This window comes from Bos mutus, chromosome 2, assembly GCF_027580195.1.
Source record: "Bos mutus isolate GX-2022 chromosome 2, NWIPB_WYAK_1.1, whole genome shotgun sequence".
In the NCBI taxonomy this organism is placed as follows: Eukaryota; Metazoa; Chordata; class Mammalia; order Artiodactyla; family Bovidae; genus Bos; species Bos mutus.
Genome location: NC_091618.1, coordinates 70,312,381 through 70,334,802, shown reverse-complemented (window position 1 = coordinate 70,334,802; position 22,422 = coordinate 70,312,381). Strand labels below are relative to the sequence as shown.

The 22,422-nt window shown below is 40.8% G+C and overlaps 1 protein-coding gene and 1 long non-coding RNA gene across 10 annotated transcripts in view; one reads left to right on the top strand and one right to left on the bottom strand.

Annotated features, from left to right (window-relative positions):
- LOC138992092 (uncharacterized) overlaps positions 1–22,422 on the bottom strand; it is a 98,873-nt gene that overhangs the window by 75,754 nt on the left and 697 nt on the right. For 2 of the 9 annotated variants that reach the window (XR_011467959.1, XR_011467950.1), the window contains exon 1: positions 21,924–22,060. The exons of 4 other annotated variants lie outside the window; for them this stretch is intronic. This is a non-coding gene — a long non-coding RNA (uncharacterized lncRNA). Of the gene's footprint in view, positions 1–21,923; positions 22,081–22,422 lie in introns of those variants that run through there. 3 more of the 9 variants (XR_011467953.1, XR_011467958.1, XR_011467956.1) reach the window with 3 other exon arrangements.
- ACTR3 (actin related protein 3) overlaps positions 22,197–22,422 on the top strand; it is a 47,489-nt gene continuing 47,263 nt past the window's right edge. Inside the window, exon 1 of the mRNA XM_070389465.1 lies at positions 22,197–22,413. Coding sequence (XP_070245566.1) covers positions 22,370–22,413 — 44 coding nt within the window. The 5' untranslated portion in view covers positions 22,197–22,369. The remainder of the gene's footprint in view (positions 22,414–22,422) is intronic.

Below are 22,422 nucleotides of genomic sequence, written 5' to 3'. Positions count from 1 at the left end.
GAACTCTCTTGCTTTTTTGATGATCCAATGGATGTTGGCAATTTGATCTCTGGTTCCTCTGCCTTTTCTAAAACGTGCTTGAACATCTGGAAGTTCACAGTTCACGTACTGCTGAAGCCTGGCTTGGAGAATTTTGAGCATTACTTTACTAGCGTGTGAGATAAGTGCAATTGTGTGATAGTTTAAACATTCTTTGGCATTGCCTTTCTTTGGGATTGGAATGAAAACTGACCTTTTCCTGTTCTGTGGCTACTGCTGGGTTTTCCAGATTTGTTGGCATATTGTGTACAGCACTTTCACAGCATTATCTTTTAGGATTTGAAATAGCTCAACTGGAATTCCATCACTTTCACTAGCTTTGTTTGTAGTGATACATCCTAAGGCCCATTGACTTCGCATTCCAGAATGTCTGGCTCTAGGTGAGTGATCATATGATCATGATTATCTGGGTCCTGAAGATCTTTTTCCCATAGTTCTTCTGTGTATTCTTGCCACCTCTTCTTAATATCTTCTGCTTCTGTTAGGTCCATATCATTTCTGTCCTTTATTATTGTGCTCATCTTTGCATGAAATGTTCTCTTGGTATCTCTTACTTTCTTGAAGAGATCTCTAGTCTTTCCCATTCTATAGTTTTCCTCTATTTCTTTGCATTGATCGCTGAGGAAGGCTTTCTTATCTCTCCTTGCTATTCTTTGGAACTCTGCATTCAAATGTGTATATCTTGCCTTTTTTCCTTTGCTTTTGGCTTCTCTTTTCACAGCTATTTGTAAGGCCTCCTCAGACAGCCATTTTGCTTTTTTGCATTTTTTTTTCTTAGGGACGGTCTTGATCCCTGTCTCTTGCACAATGTCAAGAACCTCCATCCATAGTTCATCAGGCACTCTGTCTATCGGATCTAATCCCTTGAATCTTATTTCTCACTTCCACTGTATAGTCTTAAGGGATTTACGTCATACCTGAATGGTCTAGTTGGTTTCCCTACTGTTTTCAATTTATGTCTGAATTTGGCAATAAAGAGTTCATGATCTGAGTCACAGTCAGCTCCTGGTCTTGTTTTTGCTGACTGTATAGAACTTATCTATCTTTGGCTGCAAAGAATATAATCAATCTGATTTTAGTATTGACCATCTGGTGATGTCCATGTGTAGAGTTGTCTCTTGCCCTGTTGGAAGAGGGTGTTTGCTATGACCAGCATATTCTCTTTGCAAAACTCTGTTAACCTTTGTCCTGCTTCATTCTGTACTCCAAGGCCAAATTAGCTTGCTACTCCAGGTGTTTCTTGATTCGTACTTTTGCATTCCAGTCCCCTTTAATGAAAAGGACATCTTTTTTGGGTGTTAGTTCTAGATGGTCTTGTAGGTCTCTTCATAGAACTGTTCAACTTCACCTTCTTCAGACTTACTGGTTGGGGTATAGACTTGAATTACTGGGAGACTGAATGGTTTGCCTTGGAAATGGACAGAGATCATTCTGTCATTTTTGAGATTGCATCCAAGTACTGCATTTTGGACTCTTTTGTTGACTATGATGGGTATTCCATTTCTTCTAAGGGATTCTTGCCCACAGTAGTAGATATAATGGTCATCTGAGTTAAATTCACGCATTCCAGTCCATTTTAGTTCACTGATTCCTAGAATGTTGATGTTCACTCTTGCCATCTCCTGTTTGACCACTTCCGATTTGCCTTGATTCACAAACCTAACATTCCAGGTTCCTATGCAATATTGCTCTTTACAGCATCGAACTTTACTTCCATCACCAGTCACATCCAAAACTGGGTGTTTTTGCTTTGGCTCCATCTCTTCATTCTGGAGGTATTTCTCCACTGATCTCCAGTAGCATATTGGACACTGACCTGGGGAGTTCATCTTTCAGCATCCTATCTTTCTGCCTTTTCATACTGTTCATGGGGTTCCCAAGGCAAGAATACTGAAGTGGTTTGCCATTCCCTTCTCCGGTGGACTACATTCTGTCAGAAATGTGAAAGATTAAGCTTTTGAAATATCAAAGCCCATGTCTTGAAAGGACTGGGTACAGTATGTAAGAATCAGATTTTTCTGTTTCCTGGGACTAGGAAGGGTCTGGCTCCAGGAGAGCCAGTGAGCAAGTCAGTGGTGAGTAGACTTAAGGGTTTCAGAGAAAGTGGTCTGTGAGGTATACATCCTGCTGAAGAGCAGAGAAGATGTAAGCCCCACAAGCTAATGACCTATGGCTGATTTATCTTGAGGTTTGACAGAAAACAACAAAATTCTATAAAGCAATTATCCTTCAATTAAAAAAAAAAAAAGCAGTAAGATCCCAGAGTTCCCCATTCCTTGCCAGCCGGGAGTGGAGAGAAATGGGCCAGCTGGACCATACTATAACATAAATTGTAGCAATATTTGGGATAATATGTAAAACTTGCTAAGCAATACTTGTTTTTCTTATAATTAACATAAAGCATTTTCTATTAATGCAAAACAGAATTACATTCTATGTTGTTAATATAAAGATATGTACTCACAGTCCCTACTGAAGATAACTCTAAATTTCTTTTTTAACATTAATAAGAAATATAGACACTCCTAAAGGAACTGTGGGTTTTCCAGGTGGATCAGTGTTCAAGAATCCTCCTGCAATGCAAGAGAGGCAGGTTCAATTCTTGGATTGGGAATATCCCCTGGACAAGGCAATGGCAACTCTCTCCAGTATTCATGCCTGAGAAATCCCATGGACAGAGGAACCTGGTGGGCTATAGTCCATGGGGTTGCAAAGAGTCAGACATAACTTAGCGACCCAACAACAACAAAGGAAATGCAAACTTGGTAGCTACTGCTGTTTTATAAGTGATACATAGCCTATGAAATTAGAAAGATATTTGAACCACTCAAATGAACAATGGCTTTAAATCTATCCCTTCTAAAATTATTATTAGGAGCCATTTTTACAGGCATCACAATATTTTTTTAAACTCAAGAGTGTGGACTATGAATATAGCACAGCTATCATATTTAAGAAACACTTATATCAAACTTACACTGAGAACTAAAAAGATAGGAAAACTGGACTTCATGTGTTGTACTATAAAATATAGTCAATTCTCATTATGCATGGTAGTTATATTCTATAAAGTTGCTGTGAACATGAAATTAATGAATAATGAACCACTGATCCTAGGGGAAATGCAGGGTTAGGTTCATGTTGACCTCTGGTTACAATATTTTTGTCAACTGAACTCATAATCTTGCTTCATGTGTGTTTCTGTTTAAAGACATATTATTCAGTGTTTAATGTTGATTAATTAATTGTCAATTTTATATATTCAACCTAATGTTAACATACCCATTTTAATGATGGGGAACCTAAGGCTCACAAACACTGACTGTCCAGTGGCACACACAGCTTGCAAGAGAGACTCTGAATCTGAACCCAGATCTCTTGTTTCCATTGAGTACCAGGTATACATTTCAGGCCATAAAAGTTCTTGTAAAACAAATGTTTAACTTTCTTTACATATGTGTGTGTTAGTTGCTCAGTCATGTCCAACTCTTTGTGACGCCATGGACTGTAGCCTGCCAGGTTCCTCTATCCATGGAATTCTCCAGGAAAGAATACTGGAGTGGGTTGCCATTTCCTTCTCCAGGGTATCTTTCCAACCCTGGAATCGAAGCCAGGCCTCCCACCTTGTAGGCAGATTCTTTACCATCTGAGCTACCAGAGAAGCCCTTCTTCAATTATGTGTGACATTAAATGCCCACCAAATGGTAGAGATTTGACTGTAAAAACAAAGGCAAACATCAGGATGATATTTCTGCCCACCAAGGAATACCAAAGACTGTCAGCAAGTCACCAGAAGCTAGGATAGAGGCCTGGAATGGATCCTTCTCTTACAGTCCTCAGAAGGAAGCAGCCCTGCCAATACCTTAATCTGATTCTTCAGTTGCCAGAACTGTGAGACAACACATTTCTGTTGTTTGAGCCCCCTAGTTTGTGGGTCCTTTGTTACACTGGAATCTAACATATAGCCCATCACTGGTTGAAGAATAAAACTTATCCCCTTATAGCTTCCATTTTGCTACATTTCAACAAAACCAGAAAATAATTTACTTAAAAGATAAACAATGAACTGAATCCTACCCAAGGTTATGAAACCATAGCATCAACTTTTCCCAGAGTACAAAAGTCTGATTTTGAAACCTACCTCAAAGGATGGATCACTTCTAGGCCATCTGGGCCACTGACAATTGTTCTGGACTTCCTAGCCATTAGTGTGGCTGCTTTTGTGTCATGTAAAAATTAATGCAGAAAGAGAGTTTCTTGGGGGGAGAGCAGAGGTCCCCATTGTTATTTAACATTAACAATGCTAAATGTATTTTGTTTCCTACACTGGGTGCTGATTACATCTTTCTTTCTTTTGTGCAGGCAAATATGCTTGGGATTATTTTGGACTCAACGTCGGCATGGTTCTTTGTTCATTCTGCTCTATTCCCCATGGTTTCCCTATTGATGGGAGATTACTAATGAATAAATATAAGAAATAAATGAAAGTCCCTTTAAAAAAATTAAATGACAAGGTTTCCATTGCATTATATATTTCCAACAGCATGTTCATTAGCTATTCTATACCTCTGCTGGATATTTTGGGATGTGAACCTTGAAATACCTACATGAGTTCTGTGATGATGATGATCACTTGGTTCTTTGTCTAATAATCTGTCAAGTATTGTCTCTGGGGACCAGTCAGAAATCGAGATAGTTCAGTTGAGGGAATTTAATAAGGAACTGGTTATGAAGGTGCTAGATGGGCCAGAAAGCCTAACTGGGGAAAGAGGGGAAGCCCAGTGAGAAGCAATAGCAGAAAGCCTCTACCCACCACCTCTAGGGTTTGGAAAGACCAACAGAGGGACTGAGTTAACAGATCCCTGGAGTCATTTACCCCAGATGGTCCTAGAACGGGAATCACAGAGGAGAGCAGTCACTGTGGGAGAAGCTTCCTGATTCAGAGAAAGAGGCAAATACCTTGGCTTCTCTTCTTCTGCCTGTGTTCCTATTTTATCTTTTTATCTTTCATTACCCTAATTCTTTTTTGGCATGGGCAAATGAGTCTAAGAAATGAAGCTGGCAGGAATCAGCTTCCTTCCATACAGACAGAATAAGAGAATGACAAAGAATGAATGAATTTGACAGCAAGTAGGCCAATGACTAGGCTTTCCTGGTGGCACTAGTGGGGGAAAAAAAAAAACCACCTGCCAATGCAGGAGACCTAAGAGATTCGGGTTTGATCCCTGGGTCAGGAAGATCTGCTGGAGCATGGCATGGCAACCCACTCCAGTATTCTTGCCTGGAGACTCCCATTGACAGAGGAGCCTAATGAGCTATAATCCATAGTGTCACAAAGAGTCGGTCATGACTGAAGCATCTTAGCGCACACATGCAAGCAAATGGCCAGCACATTAAGCCCTTAGTACAGTGTGTTATGTTGTGCTTTGGGGTAGCAAATGGTCAAAACAGGTCAGAGAAAACAAAACCAGAGATTGGGCAAAGCCAGTGAGGTATGACAGATACTGCATACAGATTACAGGGTTATGGGACTTCCCTTGTGGTCCAGTGGCTAAGACTCCAGGCTCCCAAATTCAGGGGGCCTGGGTTTGATATCTGGTCAGGGAACTAGATCCCACATACTACAACCAAACTGAAAAAAAAAAAAATGAATGCAGAGTCATAAATAGGAGTTGAGTCAATAAAGAGAATCAGCACACATATGTCATAAATTATAAGTAGAGACATATAAAATAGTCTCCTGGAGATCAGAGGAAACAAGAAGCCATAGATTTTCAGGATAATTAGGCCATATCATGCAGATAGAACATCAACACACACAGGGTAGTAAGAAGGGGTCAAATAGGCTGACAGAGAGATACCATTCATTACCTGTATTACAGTAGGGATCCATCCCAAATAATCGGTTTGAAAAGTAGACATTCCTGTATTTGCTTGGAAATTGCACTTTGAAATCACTGTATTAGTTTAGTTACTTGTCTTTGCTTTCTCATGAGAGTAGATTATAAAGAAAAGTTGTAACTATTTGAGTTTTCTGTTGATTGCAAACTCTACAAGTAGGATGTTCCTGTTAGGTACTCACAAGGCACTTATCTGCAGCAAGGAAGGCAAACATAATGGGGAATAAACAAAAAAGGAATCATCCAGTCAATGGATAGAATGAAAGTTTACATATAGAGTAATGTAACCATCAAATTTGTCTTACATTTTCTGTCCTTGTATTATTTCTTTTTCATGAGCTTGAGTAATGCTTTTCTTATTTATTCTATATAGTATCATATGAGAAAAAGATACTTTAACATGATCATACTATTCTCCTTAAAAATAATCTCTCTGCAATCCACTCCAGTATTCTTGCCTAGAGAATCCCATGGACAGAAGAGCCTGGCAGGCTGTAGTCCATGGGGTCGCAAAGAATCAGACACGACTTAGCGACTGAACAACAAAGAGGTTATTTCTGGGGTTGCAGGCAAGGCCTCCTGGGGAAACGGTGGAAAGAGTCACGGGTTTCTCTGAAAATTGGCAAATGAGCCTCCTTGCAGCCCGCAGACCGGCTCTTCAGGCTATGTTCTCTGGCCGGCTCATAAAAAAAAGAAAAATCTCTTTGGATCCACAATGTTTATTTAGATAAAATGAAATGAATATTGTTCCTTGTCTTTAATTAATTAGATTGAATGTTTTTAAACTAATTTTTTTTTGTTAACCAAGCTCTTTTTTGGTGGAATCTAAATATAGAAGATGCCTGATCCACTAATTATACAGGCATTTATAATAATTAATGTTTGGAAGAAAGCAGTGTATTTTGCATACTCTCCTTCATCATTAAAATGTATATTTTGGAAAATAATAAAGGAAGCATGTGAATTTCAGAAATACTAGTTTATATAATCACATACACACACACACACAAACACACACACACACAAGGGAGGCCAAAAATCTATACAGATATAATGAGGCTGCTGTAGCTATAATTATAGATATTAATAAAATTCATTCACCCAGAAATAGAGGCATCAAATATGTGCAGGCACAAGGCTAGACTCTGAGAACATGTACATATACATAATTCCTAGCTTCAGGAAATAAATAAGCTAGAGAGAAAGTCTAAGAAGCTACTACAGAAGCTATGAGAGGTGACTATTGGCAGGGCTCACAGGTGGCACAAAGAAGAGAGGTAGAGACGTACCTAGGTACCTAGACGTACCTTGCCTCCTCCTTCCTAGGCAAGGAGTCATCCACAAGTTTTCAACCTCAAGATTTGCAAATTGGAAGCTCTGGACCTTGGACAGCCCAGTCCCAAGCTTTGGTCTCCTGCCCATGGCAAGTTCCAGCCTGGTTTCCATCCTGAGCTAACATTACACCGCTATACACAAAGCCATGCCTCCTGCTCACCTCTCACTCCCAGAACTCATGGGCACCCTTTATAAACTTAATTCTACCCCCTGCCTCCCACAGACAGACACACTTTGCTTCATGGGCACCCTTTATAAACTTAATTCCACCCCCTGCCTCCCACAGACAGACACACTTTGCTTCCCACATCAAACAGGTCATCTAGTGCTGATGACTACATTTCTCAGAAACATCTCTGAACATCTGCTTCTGCTACAGTGCAGGTACGTGCCATATCTTAATTTGTTCTATCACAATAGTCTATTGGGTCTCTCCATCTCCTGTTTTGATCTGCTCTTTTGCAACTTTGCACTGACAAAGTGCTCTCTTTCCAAAACACGTTATTCTCTTTCCTGGTACCCTCTGATAGACCCCCACTGTCCATACACAGTGGCTCTCAGACTTGGATGTAACCCATTATCATGTTAGGGAACTTCTTTTTCCAACAGATTCCTCTTGAACTAAAATTTCCAAAGTGGGGCCTTGGCAATCTGTATTTTTAACAAGCTCTTCAGAAGCTATTTACTGTCAGCCTGGTTCCAGTCAAGGGACCAGGGTTTTGGAACTGCAAGATGAAGTCTAAACTTAGCACACAGTGATTCACATGGACTCTTCCCCCGTACACACCCCATATCATGGTCATGGTTGTAACCCATTTCTGAAACTCCCAGGGTTCTTCTAAAGCCTCTGTGTCACTGCATATCTATTCTTTCCAGAATTACCTTGCACTCCTTTTTCATCCTGGAAAGCATTCCCTAAGCCCTCTTTAAAGCTTTCCTTGATCTCTCAGCTGAGTGAGCTAAGGGTCTGCCTTTGTTTTTAAAAGCCCTATGCAAATCTCTTCTCATAGCGTACCTTAATTTTCACTTGTCTGTTTCTTTTACTGTACTTTGACTCCTTCAGGGGTGGGACTGCAAATTACTCATCTCTTTAATCTTAAGAGTCCAGCCTTGTTCCTGATTCATAACAGGGACATAACAAATGAACAAATAGACTAGTGAATGAGCAGAATTCTGGTTACACTATGGTAGAAATTGGCTGTGTATAGATCATTACTCTTTATGAACTGAATAATTATATATCTTTCAACAGAATACTATTAAGCAAAGCTAGCAGAAGCTCATCAGCATTTGAGATAAAATGGAAAGAAACAAATGCTACTACAAAAAATATGATTGTTCTCCATGTGCAGGATTGAGGGAATCATTAAACATTTAGATTAATGTTTTGTTTGGCAGATGTCCAATGTTTTTTATTTTTCATTTGCCTTTGTGTTCATATATGGGCTGGTAATATAAATACTGGAGAAGAAAAAGGGCAACCCACTCCAGTATTCTTGCTTGGAGAATCCCATGGACAGAGGAGCCTGGTGGGCTACAGTCCATGGGATCACAAAGAGTTGGACATGACTGAGAGTAAACCAATATAAACACAAACATGCAATTCATCTCTTCTTTTTTTTGCAAAGTCAAAAATACTTTTCAGTGTATTTCTATTTTTTTGGCTTTTAGTTGGTAGTATTTTTGTTTCAATGAACATAGCATGAACCCCCAACTACTAAGCAAGACACTGACACTCGGTATCAGTTTATAATTCAATGTAAATGCAATTTTTAATGGACTTCATTTGTTTTTTCTTGCCTTACATTCATTCTCTGGGTAATAAATGTGTATTTTTCCCTTTGTGACTACTCCTCCTCCACTTTCTGTACACATGGTTCTTTTTGGTGAGACTGGTTGGGGACGGGGAACATGTGACCCAGGCTTGGCCAGTTGGAGTCACAGTGAAGAGCTTAGGAAGATGCCTGGTCCAAGGCAGCCAAGGAGAGTTAGTCCTAGTTCCTTTGCCAAGACTATTGGAAAAGATGTACTCCCTGCACTGGGACTGATACACTGTTAGAACATAAGCCATTTTTGCCACTGTGTGAGTAAAGCTGCCTAAGAATGAAGCCAACATGATAACAAGCAAAGCCAAAAGAGAAAGACAGGCAATTTCTGATGATACTTTTGAACCTTTGCATCCAGCTGTGACTAAATCGTTTACTGTTTGAGATTTTTACTTAGTTGAGCTCTACTCACTCTAAAGAAAAAAAAATCCTTTTTATTCTTAAACTGGCTTGAGTTTGAGTTCTCTCATTTACTATCATATGTGTCTTGATCATAAGACACTATATCTGATTTTATAGCATCACTGAACTTATACAAGAATTGTGTGGATTTTCAATAAAGCTCTTCTCTTCTATGAATCCCCAGAGATATACTTAAGTAGAAGTAATCTACCAGTTTGTTGTCAGATCTTAAATAAATCATTTAATCCTCTGTACTTCAGCTTCCTCATTTGCTGAACTGGGGAATTATACAAAGTCCCTTCTGCAAAATTATTATTCTATGGAAAAAACACTGACACAATGTTAGAGCAACTGATTGCTATTAAGGATCATAATTCTCCAACCATAAATGCTGCCATGGCATACAGTAAGTGTCAGGGGCTGGAGGAGGAGAGGGTAGAGAAAGAAGGAGAAGAAAGTCCGATAAACTTCATTTTGGATAAACCCCAAACAGTCAAATAATTCATTATTTATCACAGTATCATTATTAGCTTCTTCTGTAATTGGGAGATGAGTTCCAGAAATGTGAGAACTGTCACAGGTTGTCAAATTTACCAAAGGATGAAAATAGATGTGTCAGGGAAAAAATGCATTCATAATTCAGTTTCTTCTCATCAAACTGGAACCAAATGCCCAGTTTTGGATTGAGAGAAGCCTAAACATATTTCAAATATGTGTTTCGAAGAGATGGCAATGCCTGAGACAAACGTAGAAAAAAAGCAATGACTATTTAAAAACCTGGGCTGCTCTAAAACCAGAAGCAGTTTTAATAAAAACCAACATAATACATTAAACTAAATGTAATGACACAGTGGGTTACATAGCAACTTCAAAGAACTCAGAATGCACTTCTTTTTATCTTTCACTTAAGAAATAATCAAGGTTCCATTTCCTGAAACTTTTTTTTTTCTCATGCGCATGTGTTTACATGACTTCCTATTCATCCACACCTAACAAAAATCACAGCAACCTACGATGTGTCTGTGTTTTCTCTCTCAAATTTGTATTTTTAGTTTTAGGTGTTAATACGTAGTGATCTGCTCCTAAGACACATTGAACTTGCTCAGGCTGAATCATCCTAAAAGTTTTCTATGACTATGTTTTGATATTTGCATTGGATTTCCAAGTTGGGTAACTCAGCAATTTTGCTCCTGCCTTATTAGATTTTTCTTAAATCACGAAAATTAATGTATATTCATTGTAATTAGAAAATAAAGAGTTATACCAAAAGTTACAATGAAAAATTTAATCATCCTTCAATCTCATCTGTTAGGTCTCCATTGCTTCATGTGCAACTTTCTATACAGTTCCTGTTTATACCACATATGAACACAGACATACACAGGGCTCATCCTTCCTTCCTTTCTCCCTCCCTTAATCCTCCCTTTTCCACTCATAGTTTTCCAAATATTGGATCCCACTACAAATCAATGGTCACAAACTAGCGGCTCACAGTCAGGGAAAATATTTTGTTGGCAAAAGATTAGGGAAATTTAACACGAACAATCTGGACACCCATTCCTCTGTGCTGATGATGTTATCAACGCTGCACAGGCTTTCTAATTTAACATGGTCCTTTCCAGTTCCTATTATTCACGCCTCTACTAATCCACCTTTTTACATTCTGGCCTATTACCTGTAAGCATCTGAATTTATATCCTCCTGGTATTACTTACCAACTTGCTTTTTGCATTTAACATTATGTCATGATATTATCGATTAGAATTACATGCAGTTGCCTATAACTGAAAATGCCAAATGATAGTGGCTTAAATCCTACGGTTTCTCTTTTTCACATGTAAAATAAGTCTGGAAGTGTGTGGGCCACAGCCTAGATGGCACTTCAGAGTCATAAGTGACCTGAGCTCCTCCTATTTTTCCTTTCCACCTTCCTTGGGACCTGGCTTCTAGTCTCAAACTCAGTTTATCATCCCTACTGGCTAAGAACTCTAGTCACTCAATGTCGATCTGTGTTACAGGCAGTAGAAAACTGGAGGGCAAAACACAGAATGGTGCTTCTCCTGAATCAGCCTTCTTTAAAGGCATTTTCCGGAAGTCCTGCTCAAATACTTTCACTCAGATCTCATGAGCCATAACTTTGCCACAGAGCCACACCTAGCTACACAGGAGGTGGAGAAATGTCCTTGACTGGGAACACAAGCACCAGAATAAGATCCGGGTACTGCTATCAAGGAGAAAACAAAAATATCAACCTCTGCTCCATATCCCTGCAGGTTAGTACAGACATATGGCCGAGACTGTCAGGGTCCCTCAAGTTCCAGATGCCTCTTCTTTTAAGTTAAAAGAAGTTTCAGCTTTAACCTGGTCACAGAGGTACTTGAAATGAAGGCTATATTTCTAACTTTTCAAAATTTTAAATAATACTTCATGATCATAACCTTCTCTTCCATCATCAGAGCTTTTTTTTAGGATTCACCAAATGGGATTCCTAAGACTACCTTAAGCAAAGTTTAAGTTGTTTTTTTTTCAGCTTATTTTGAATTGGAGGATAATTGCTTTACAATGTTGTATTGGTTTCTGCCATACAAAAATATGAATCAGCCATAAGGATATTTATATCCCCTCCCGCTTGAACATCCCTCCCACCTCCTATTCCATCCCACTCCTCTAGGTTGTCACAGAGCACTGGGTTGAGCTCCCTGTGTCATACTGGAAGTTAAAGTTTTAACAGATACTGGTGGTTCACTTTGCAGGAGGCTATGGCAATTCACTTTTAAGAACTGACACAATGTTAGAACAACTGACATACATTGTTCAATACATGTCCATTTTCTATATATTCTCAGCACTGGATTTTTTTTTTTTTTCTCTTTTTAAATGTTGTGAATCATGGGTGAAAAATGGTATCTGTCATTGTTTGATTTGTGGTTCCTGTACTGTCAGCAATGAAAAGCCTCTTTGTCTATGTTAATTGTCCATTTAAATTTCTTCTGCAGGGAGTTTGTGTTAAAACTCTTTGCCAATGTTTCTGTTGGATTATTTGCCTTGTTCTTACCATTTTGACTTTGTCATACATGATATAAATATTTTTATAATCCCATAATTTCTAAAAAAATCTTTAGCCACTGGAAATTTATGTAACCAAATCTTTCCATGAATGGTGATGGATTTCTACTTTTACTTAAGAAAACATCTCTTCCACTTTCAGATTATTTTCCTAAAATTTCTTCTGATTTTCTGATATATTTCTATCTTTATTATCCAACTCATCCAATCAACTATTTGTTGACCACTTATTATATGCCAGGTCCTCTTCAAATTCCACTGGGGATGTTTTCCTAGTTGGTAAAATGGACAATAATGCAATGAACTGATATAAAACATGAGGCATTTCACCATAGAATTAAAACATGGTGATGTGGTAGGGTGAGGCGGGCTATTTCAGATTGAGTGACCAAGAAAAGCTTCTAAGAGGAGATAAGATAAAACTGATTCAGGAATAACTACTGATTAGGGGAGAAGATGCAGGTGGGAATGGCCTTGGGATGTGTGAAGAGCTGGAAGGCTGATGTGGCTAATGGCTCAAGGAGAGGAGAAAAATTTGAGAGGGAGGCAGGAACCAGAACATGGTGGGTTTAGCAGACCAAAGAGGAGTAAAGATTTAATCCTACATTGAGGATTTATAGTTCATATGGACTTTTTTTTTATATGTAATATGGTATGTGTCTAGGGGGAGTCTAACTGTGATTTGCTTTCAAATGGAGAGTTCTATTTTAAATAAACTATTCATCATTTGCAGGTGGTGGTGGGAACTAGGGTGATATTCTACAGAATCTCACCCCATTTCAACACTGTATAGATAACATTACTAAATAAAATATTTGTTCAATTGAAATTAAACATAGAATGAGTGTAATTTTTGTTTTGTGTTGTTTTGCTTTGTTTGTTTGTTTTTGTTGTTGTTTTGGATTTTGGCCATGCAATGTGGCATGCAGGATCTTAATTCCCTGATCAGGGAATGAACCCATGCCCCCTACAGTGGAAGTGCTGAGTCCTAACCACTGGATAATCAGCAAAGTCCCCATGAGTATATAATGTTTTTATCTCAGGGATGTGCCTATTCAACAAATCTTTCTAGAACTACTTTTTAGAAACACGGTCAGAAGCAGTTTTTAAGTCATCTTGAGTTAATACAGTTCAGTCACTCAGTCATGTCCAACTCTTTGTGATCCCATGGACTGCAGCACGCCAGGCTTCCAAATCCATCAACAACTCCTGGAGTCTGCTCAAATTCATGTCCATTGAGTCGGTGATGCCATCCAGCCATCTCATACTATATCGTCCCCTTCTCCTCCTGCCCTCGATCTTGCCCAGCTTCAGGGTCTTTTCCAATGAGTCAGTTTTTTGCATCAGGTGGCCAAAACATTGGAGCTTCAGCTTCAACATCAGTCCTTCCAATGAATATTCAGGATGGATTTCCTTTATGATTGACTGGTTTGATCTCCTTACAGTCCAAGGGACTCTCAAGAGTCTTCTCCAACACCAGAGGTCAAAAGCATCATCTTTGGTGTTCAGCTTTCTTTATGGCTCAGCCCACAAATCCATACATGACTACTGGAAAAACCACAGCTTTGACTAGATGGGCCCTTGTAAGCAAAGCAATGTCTCTGCTTTTTAATATGTTGTCTAGGTTGGTCACAGCTTTTCTTCCAAGGTGCAAGCATCTATTAATTTCATGGCTGCAGTCACCATCTGCAGTGATTTTGGAGACAAAGAAAATACTCTCACTATTTCCATTGTTTCCCCATCTACTTGCCATGAAGTGATGGGACCAGATGCCATGATCTTAGGTTTCTGAATGTTGGGTTTTAAGCCAGTTTTTTCACTCTCCTCTTTCACTTTCATCAAGAGGCTCTTTAGTTCCTCTTCGCTTTCTGCCATAAGAGCAGTGTCATCTGCATATCTGAGGTTATTGATATTTCTCCCGGCAATCTTGATTCCAGCTTGTGCTTCTTCCAGCCTGGCATTTCACATGTTATATTCTGTGTGTAAGTTAAATAAGCAGAGTGACAATATACAGCCTTGACGTACTCATTTCCCAACTCAAAACTAGTCCATTGTTCCATGTCCGGTTCTAACTGTTGCTTCTTGACCTGCATACAGAGTTCTCAGGAAGCAGGTAAGGCGTTATTTCCATCTCTTGAAGAATTTTTCAGTTTGTTGTGTATCACACAGTCAAAGGCTTTGGTGTAGACAATAAAGCAGAAGTAGATGTTTTTCTGGGATTCTCTTGCTTTTTCTATGATTCAACGGATCTTGGCATTTTGATCTCTGGTTCCTCTGCCTTTTCTGAAGCCAGCTTGAATATGTTGAAGTTCTCAGTTCACATACTGTTGAAGCATAGCTTGGAGGATTTTGATTGTTACTTTGCTAGTGTGTGAGATGAGTGCAATTGTGTCATAGTTTAAACATTCTTTGGCATTGCCTTTCTTTGGAATTGGAATGAAAACTGACCTTTTCCAGTCCTGTGGCCACTGCTGTGTTTTTCAAATTTGCTGGCATATTGAGTCCAGCACTTTCACAGCATCATCTTTTAGGACTTGAAATAGCTCAACTGGAATTCCATCACTTCCACTAGCTTTGTTTGTAGTGATGCTTCCTAAGGCCTATCTGACTTTGCATTCCAGGATGTCTGGCTCTAGGTGAGTGAGCATACCATTGTGGCTATCTGGATCATGAAGATCTTTTTTGGATAGCTCTTCTGTGTATTTTTGTCACCTTTTCTTAATATCTTCTGCTTCTGTTAGGTCCATACAGTTTCTGTTCTTTATTGAGCCCATCTTTGCATGAAATGTTCCCTTGGTATCTCTAATTTTCTTGAAGAGATCTCTAGTTTTTCCCATTCTAATGTTTTCTTCTGTTTCTTTGCACTGATCACTGAGGAAGGCTTTCTTACTTCCCCTTACTATTCTTGGGAACTCTGAATTCAGAAGGGTATCTCTTTCCTTTTCTTCTTTGCCTTTTGCTTCTCTTCTTTTCTCAGCTACTTGTAAGGCCTCCTCAAGACAACCATTTTGCCTTTTTACATTTCTTTTTCTTGATTATGGTTTTGATCACCACCTCCTGTAGAATGTCATGAGCCTCTGTCCATAGTTCCTCAGGCACTCTATCAATCTAATCCCTTGAATCTATTTGTCATTTCCACTGTATAATCATAAGGGATTTGATTTAGGTCATACCTGAACAGTCTAGTGGTTCTCCCCACTTTCTTCAATCTACGTCTGAATTTTGCAATAAGGTGTTCATGATCTGAGCCACATTCAGCTCTTGGTCTTGCTTTCGCTGACTGTATAGGGCTTCTCCATCTTTGGCTGCAAAGAATATAATCTATCTGATTTCAGTGTTGACCATCTGGCGATATCCACATGTAGAGTCGTCCCTTGTGTCGTTGGAAGAGGGCGTTTGCTACAACCAGTGCATTCTTTTGGCAAAACTGTTAGCCTTTGCCCTGTTTCATTTTGTACTCTAAGGTCAAACTTGCCTGTTACTCCAGGTATCTCTTGGCTTCCTACTTTTGCATTCCAGTCCCCTATGTTGAAAAGGACATCTTTTTTTGGTGTTAGTTCTAGAAGGTCTTGTAGGTCTTCATAGAACTGTTCAGCTTCTTCAGCATTACTGGTTGGGGCATAGACTTAGACTACTGTGATATTGAATGGTTTGCCTCAGAAATGAAGCGAGATCATTCTGTCATTTTTGAGATTGCATCCAAATACTGCATTTTGGACTCTTTTGTTGACTATGAGCATTACTCCATTTCTTCTAAGGGATTCTTGCCCACAGCAGTAGACATAATGGTCATCTAAATTAAATTCACCCATTCCAGTCCATTTTAGTTCGCTGATTCCTAGAATGTTGATGTTCACTCTTGCCATCTCCTGTTTGACCACTTCCAATTTGCCTTGATTCGTGGATCTAACATTCCAGATTCCTATGCAATATTGCTCTTTACAGCATCAGACTTTGCTTCTATCACCAGTCACATCCACAACTGGGTGTTGTTTTTGCTTTGGCTCCATCTCTTCATTCTTTCTGGAGTTATTTCTCCACTGATCTCCAGTAGCATATTGAGCACCTATCCACCTGGGGAGTTCATCTTTCAGTGTTGTATGTTTTTGCCTTTTTATACTGTTCATGGGGTTCTCAAAGCAAGAATACTTAAGTGTTTTGTCATTTTCTTCTCCAGTAGACTATGTTTTGTCAGAACTCTCCACCATGACCTGTCTGTCTTGGGTGGTCCTACAGAGCATGGCTCATAATTTCATTAAGTTAGACAAGGCTGTGGTCCATGTGATCAGTTTGGTTAGTTTTCTGTGATTGTGGTTTTCATTCTGTTTGTCCTCTGATAAATAAGGATAAGAGGCTTATGGATGCTTCCTGATGGGATAGACTGACTGTGGGGGAAACTAGGTCTTGTTTACTGGGCGGGGGCATGCTCAGTAAATTTTTAATCTAATTTTCTGTTGACTGGTGGGGCTGTGTTCTCTCTCTTTTGTTTGACCTGAGGCCAAACTGTTGACCCATGCCTCCACTGAGACTCCTGGACACTCACAGGTAAGTCTGGCTCAGTCTCTTGTGGGGACACTGCTCCTTTCTCCTGGTGCACAGTAGGTTTTGTTTGTGCCCTCCAAGAGTCTGTTTCCCCAGTCCTGTGGGAAGTTCTGTACTCAAATCCCACTGCCCTCCAAAGTCAAATTCCCTTTGTTTTCTCCTTCCCTTTGCCCGATCCCAGGTTATAAATTTGTTTTGGATCCTAGAACTTTCTTAATAGTGTGAGAATTTCTTTGGTATAATTGTTCTGCAGTTTGTGGGTTGTCTGCTTGGCAGCTCTATGGTGAGGCTAATGACGACCTCCTCCAATAGGGCTTGTGCCACATGCTGCATGACGCAGGTCTGCAGCAGCCAGAGCTCCTGTCCCCATGTCAGGCCACTGCTGACCTGTGCCTCCGTGCGAGACATGCAAACACTCAAGGGCCAAGATTTGCCACCAATGAAGATATTTAAGGGAATGTGCAACAGGCTCTGAAGGCAAGTCTGAAAGAAACCTTCTAAAAATATTTTGCATGATGGTAGCAGCTGCCGTCTATGGGGTCGCACAGAGTTGGACACGACTGAAGCGACTTAGCAGCAGCAGGAGCGTTAAAAGAGTAAGCAGATGGGCCCCAAGATAATTTCTGTGAAAAGAGGGACAAACTTTAAAACTTTAGGTCTGTATAAGTAATAAGTAAAAGAGTCATTACTTTATAATTCAAGCATGTTCCTTTCGATCTTTTCATACAGTTGTTTTATAATTTGCAACATGCTTTTTAAAAATTTATGCTTTACAACAACTCTGTGAGTTACATATTCCTACCATTTTTTAAAGATGAAGAAACAGATTAATTTAAGAAGCTGACATTCAAGTCTCTTGATTCCAAGGTCAGTGCTCTCTCTACACACTAAATTATTTAAGGTCACACGACTTGAGAAAGGAGAAGCCACCGTTCATAGCCATCATCCCCTATGACCACTGGGCTGCATGGACATCTTGACCATTTATCTAATCTGCCTTAATCAATGCTCTCTATAGATTTGATTGCTCTGACAACTTGCAAATAGTCACCTGTGCAACAAGTACCCAAGTTAATTTAAAAAAAAATAATATTGTTTCCCATTTTAAAATAATGGAAATGGAGTGCTGTGAAAGTCTTGGACATTTTAAGATTCAGAGACATTTGCTAAATTGATGTTAAAGAACAGGAATGACCTAGGAAATCTCATGGTAACCTGTAACCAGTATAGCAGTCAAAATTAAAGAATGCTTGTGGCATTATAACTTAAGAGTCCTGAAAAGGGGTCAGAACTGGGTTTTGATCTGGACTCTGTTCCTTAGTTTCTCTAAGATATTGGGAAAATCACTTAAACTCTCTGGGCTTCTGTATCATTTAGAGCTCTTAAATTTATGCAAGTAATGGAAACTGACTGCTGTTAACTTAGGCAAAAGGGGATTTATTGGAAGGATACTGTAAGATGGACAAATGCTTAAAAGGCTAGGAACTGGGTTTGGAAACTGACAAGAACAAAGCACCTAGTTGACCTGAACTGAAAGGAAAACCAGGGTACTAATAGGCAGCAATGAATTTAGGGCAGTCAAACAAATCCCACTCATCCACCACTGCTTTCCTTTTCATATCGATCAAGGATCATCCCCAAGAGGCCTTCTAGCTCTGACATCCTCTGCTTCTCAGTATTTGTAGAAGGGTAAGCAGGAAGACGGGTGCATATGCAAACAGGGTGGTCAGAAATGCTTTGGCCGGATATGCCTCAGAAGGTTCTACATAGCTGAAGAAGGCTGAGCCACCACAGCGGTACAGATGCTGACCAATGTGGCATGCAGCAAGCAGGAAGTGGAAAGGGTCTTAAGCAGGCAAAGTGTTTGGGTAGGTGAGTTATGAGGAACCTCCACAGACAGTTTTCACAAGTGCTGGAAACTGAAACACTTCTAACAAGTCACTCCCTTTACAGACGAGGGACAGGTCTTGACTCTGTGAAAGAGACTGCAGCAGGTCTCCTCATGTCTACGGAATGAGACACAGTAACTACCATGAACACAAAGCTCATATTTGAATGTAATATACTGGTATACATTAAACAGTCTCTTGAATCAAACATTGAAAATGGGTAGCCTGTGGGTCAGATATGGTCTTCAAAAAATTAGTTACCAACAGATAAAAATACAGGTATTTCCAACTTTTCTTGAAAAAAAAAAAGGGAGGTTTTGGCAACAAAAGGCCTACAATCTTACATAGCAACAATTTTCTACTGTCTTCTGTGGGCTCTCCACGTTGCCATACCCTCCTCATAGCCCTCTTCACTTATGAGGCTGCCTGCCTGGATCATTCTAGTTTCTGAACACTGATGTAATTACTTCCATGACAACCCACCCAAGGCCAGCATTTTGGACAGCCATTTTGAGGATCTATTGCTGTGGGCTTCCCTGAGCAGGAGAACTTCCCTGAGTTCAAGTTCCAAACCTCTGTTCTTGAGACCCCTTTGGTAAGATCCCGTTAGTCCAGACATACTACCTGTCATACTGGAAACAATCATTTGCTCTACCCCAACCAAACCACATCTCCATCTTCTGTCAGGGCCAATCTTCGGGCAACTGCTCTCCCCCAAAACCTTCAGTACTTGATGGTGGAAAAGGCAGCAAAGAGTCCTCATATACCATCTTCTATATATAGTGAAAAAACAGAAGGTACCTGAACAAAGAATCACTTCTGTTTGACTTCTTGGAAGACAAATCTCTGAGGAAAGTGGCCCCTGAGATTTATTTATTTGTTTGTTTATTTCATATGAGTAGCTGTGGATGTACTGGGCACCAGTGGATGGTAATGATGATGATGCCCCTTAGTAAGTCTCCTTTGTACACATCTAATCCCATCTGGATGCTACTCCTCATATTTTCTATCTCTTAACGCCAACATCATATACGCTATATAAGCATTCACTTCACTATTAACTTTGTAGAATCCATTCCTTACAAAGCCGGCAAAACATTTCCTTAAATCTCTGATGGATTCCAAGTTGCTTTTAGGCTAAACTTTAAGATGCTTTAAGAAGTCTACAAATCCTCGCGTGATTTGATTCCTCCTTATCTCAGGCTTTACCTCCCATTCTGTCTTCTTCTCTGGCTCACTTCACTTTGAACACTTGGAACTTCTTTAAACTTGTGGAAGAAAAAAGGCTCATTCTCACCTCAGGGCCTGGACTCTTCTCACTTCCTGGAAGGCTCTCCCCTTCTTCCTCACTCTCCTCCCTATCTATCATCTTCCAGCCCTCAGTTTTTAAATGTTTCCCTGATAGCTCAGTTGGTAAAGAACTCGCCTGCAATGCAGGACACCCCAGTTTCATTCCTGGGTCAGGAAGATCCACTGGAGAAGGGATAGGCTACCCACTCCAGTATTCTTGGGCTTCGCTTCTGGCTCAGCTGGTATAAGAATCCGCCTGCAATGCAGGAGACCTGGGTTCACTCCCTGGGTTGGGAAGATACCCTGGAGAAGGGAAAGGCTACCCCCTCCAGGATCCTGGTCTAGAAAATTCCATGAACTGTATAGTCCATGGGGTCACAAAGAGTCGGACATAATTGAGCGACTTTCACTTTTGTCAGAGAAGCCTCTCCTACCTTTTGTTTCCCTCCCATTCACTCACCCCTCCCCCCCATTTCTCAGAGCCCTCTGCTTTATAATTTCTATTGCTCTTAATACAGTTTATATGTTTCTCCACTAAACTGTAAACTCTGCAGCGCGGAGAACCTGTTCATTTTGTGTCTATTGAATATTAACGGTCAGCATAGTCCCTGCCTTAATAGAATGGGTGAGCAATTTTTATTTGCCAAATGAATGAAAAGCTTAAATTACATTGCCCAGCCTGGTCTAACACCACTCTGTTATCTTCTGGAGTAATGAGACATCCTTTCTTAGGAAAAATATTTTTATTTCAGTCACCTATAAGTGAATCCACATGGTTTATCAGAAGGTAAACCAGAAGAGAAAAAAGCTAGTAACATTATAGGTTTCCCAGGTGGGGGGAGGTCCCAGACCAACACGTAGAAACTGGGTAGAAATGCAAATTACCAGGCCCCACTCCAGACCCCTTAGAGAACTCAGGGGATGTGGTTCAGCATTCTGTGCTGTAACAAGCCTTCCACGGAATTCTGATGCACACTTTGATAAGTTTAAATGCCATTTCTAGGCTTTCTAGTTTTTAATTTTTTTTAATTAAAATTTTTGGTCCTTAATCCGTGGTTTCATCCTTCAAGTAGAATAGCACAGTCTAAAACTACCCCGGAGAGTACTTTTTTCTCCTCATTCAAAGCCACCAAAAGCTTATATGTGTAAGTGTTTACCTGTACATTCCTGTGAGGTGTGCCTTCCTAGTGGGCACAGGCCTGCCCTCCGGGTGGCCTACAATCTAACCCTTGTGGTAACACTTGTAATGTGCCCCGTTGTAACAATGCACAAGTGTAACTGAAGAAAAAACAAAAACAAAAAACAATACCAAGGCAGAGGAGCCACGGCGCAAGCCTTTGTTCCTCTCTCCACCAACGGCTCACCCTCCGTCAGATATAGCTCTTTACCAACCAGAAAAGGAGCCGCTCAAGATATAAAAACGGATGGGTGCCGCTGACAAGGTTTTCAATTAGGCCGTTTTCCCCGGAGCACCGGAGGATAGTTGTGGCTGTGGAATGCGATTCCAACGCTTCCTCAACCTAGCACAGAAGTAATTGCAACGAAAAACCCCTTCCAGTTTCAGAAGGAGAATTGGAGGCTCGGGCAGACCTAGTCGCCCCTACCTGGAGAACACCCGAAGTGGACCACCTCACCTTCGGAATGGGAGCGGCAGCCGGCGGCGCTCCTCACTGCGCATGCTCTTTCGCCCCGCCCGCTCGGAGCCGGAAGGGGGAGCGCTCGAGGCCTAGGCCTGGCCTGGCCGGGGCGTCGGCACCGGCGGCCATCTTGGCTTCCCGGGGAAAGGCGGTGTGAGGGGAAGAAGTTGTAGGGTGGGGGCAGGAGTGAGGAGGAGGGGAGAGGGGGAGGAGGCCGCGGCGGGGCAGGGCGGGGACTGCCTGCCTGCCCGGGTTGCGGAAGTGGTAGCCGCTGACCGAGCCTGCTTCTCTCTCGCTACTGCTTCGGCTTCCCGGCTCCCCCCCAGACGGAGAGGGTGGCCCGGCCGTGAATGATCAGATAGCTTCTACCTCCCGCCGCCCATCCCTGGCCCCAACCGGCACGGAGCAGACGGCGGCAGCAGCAGCAGCAGGCGAGGAGGAAGATGGCGGGACGGCTGCCGGCCTGTGTGGTGGACTGTGGCACGGGGTAAGGGGG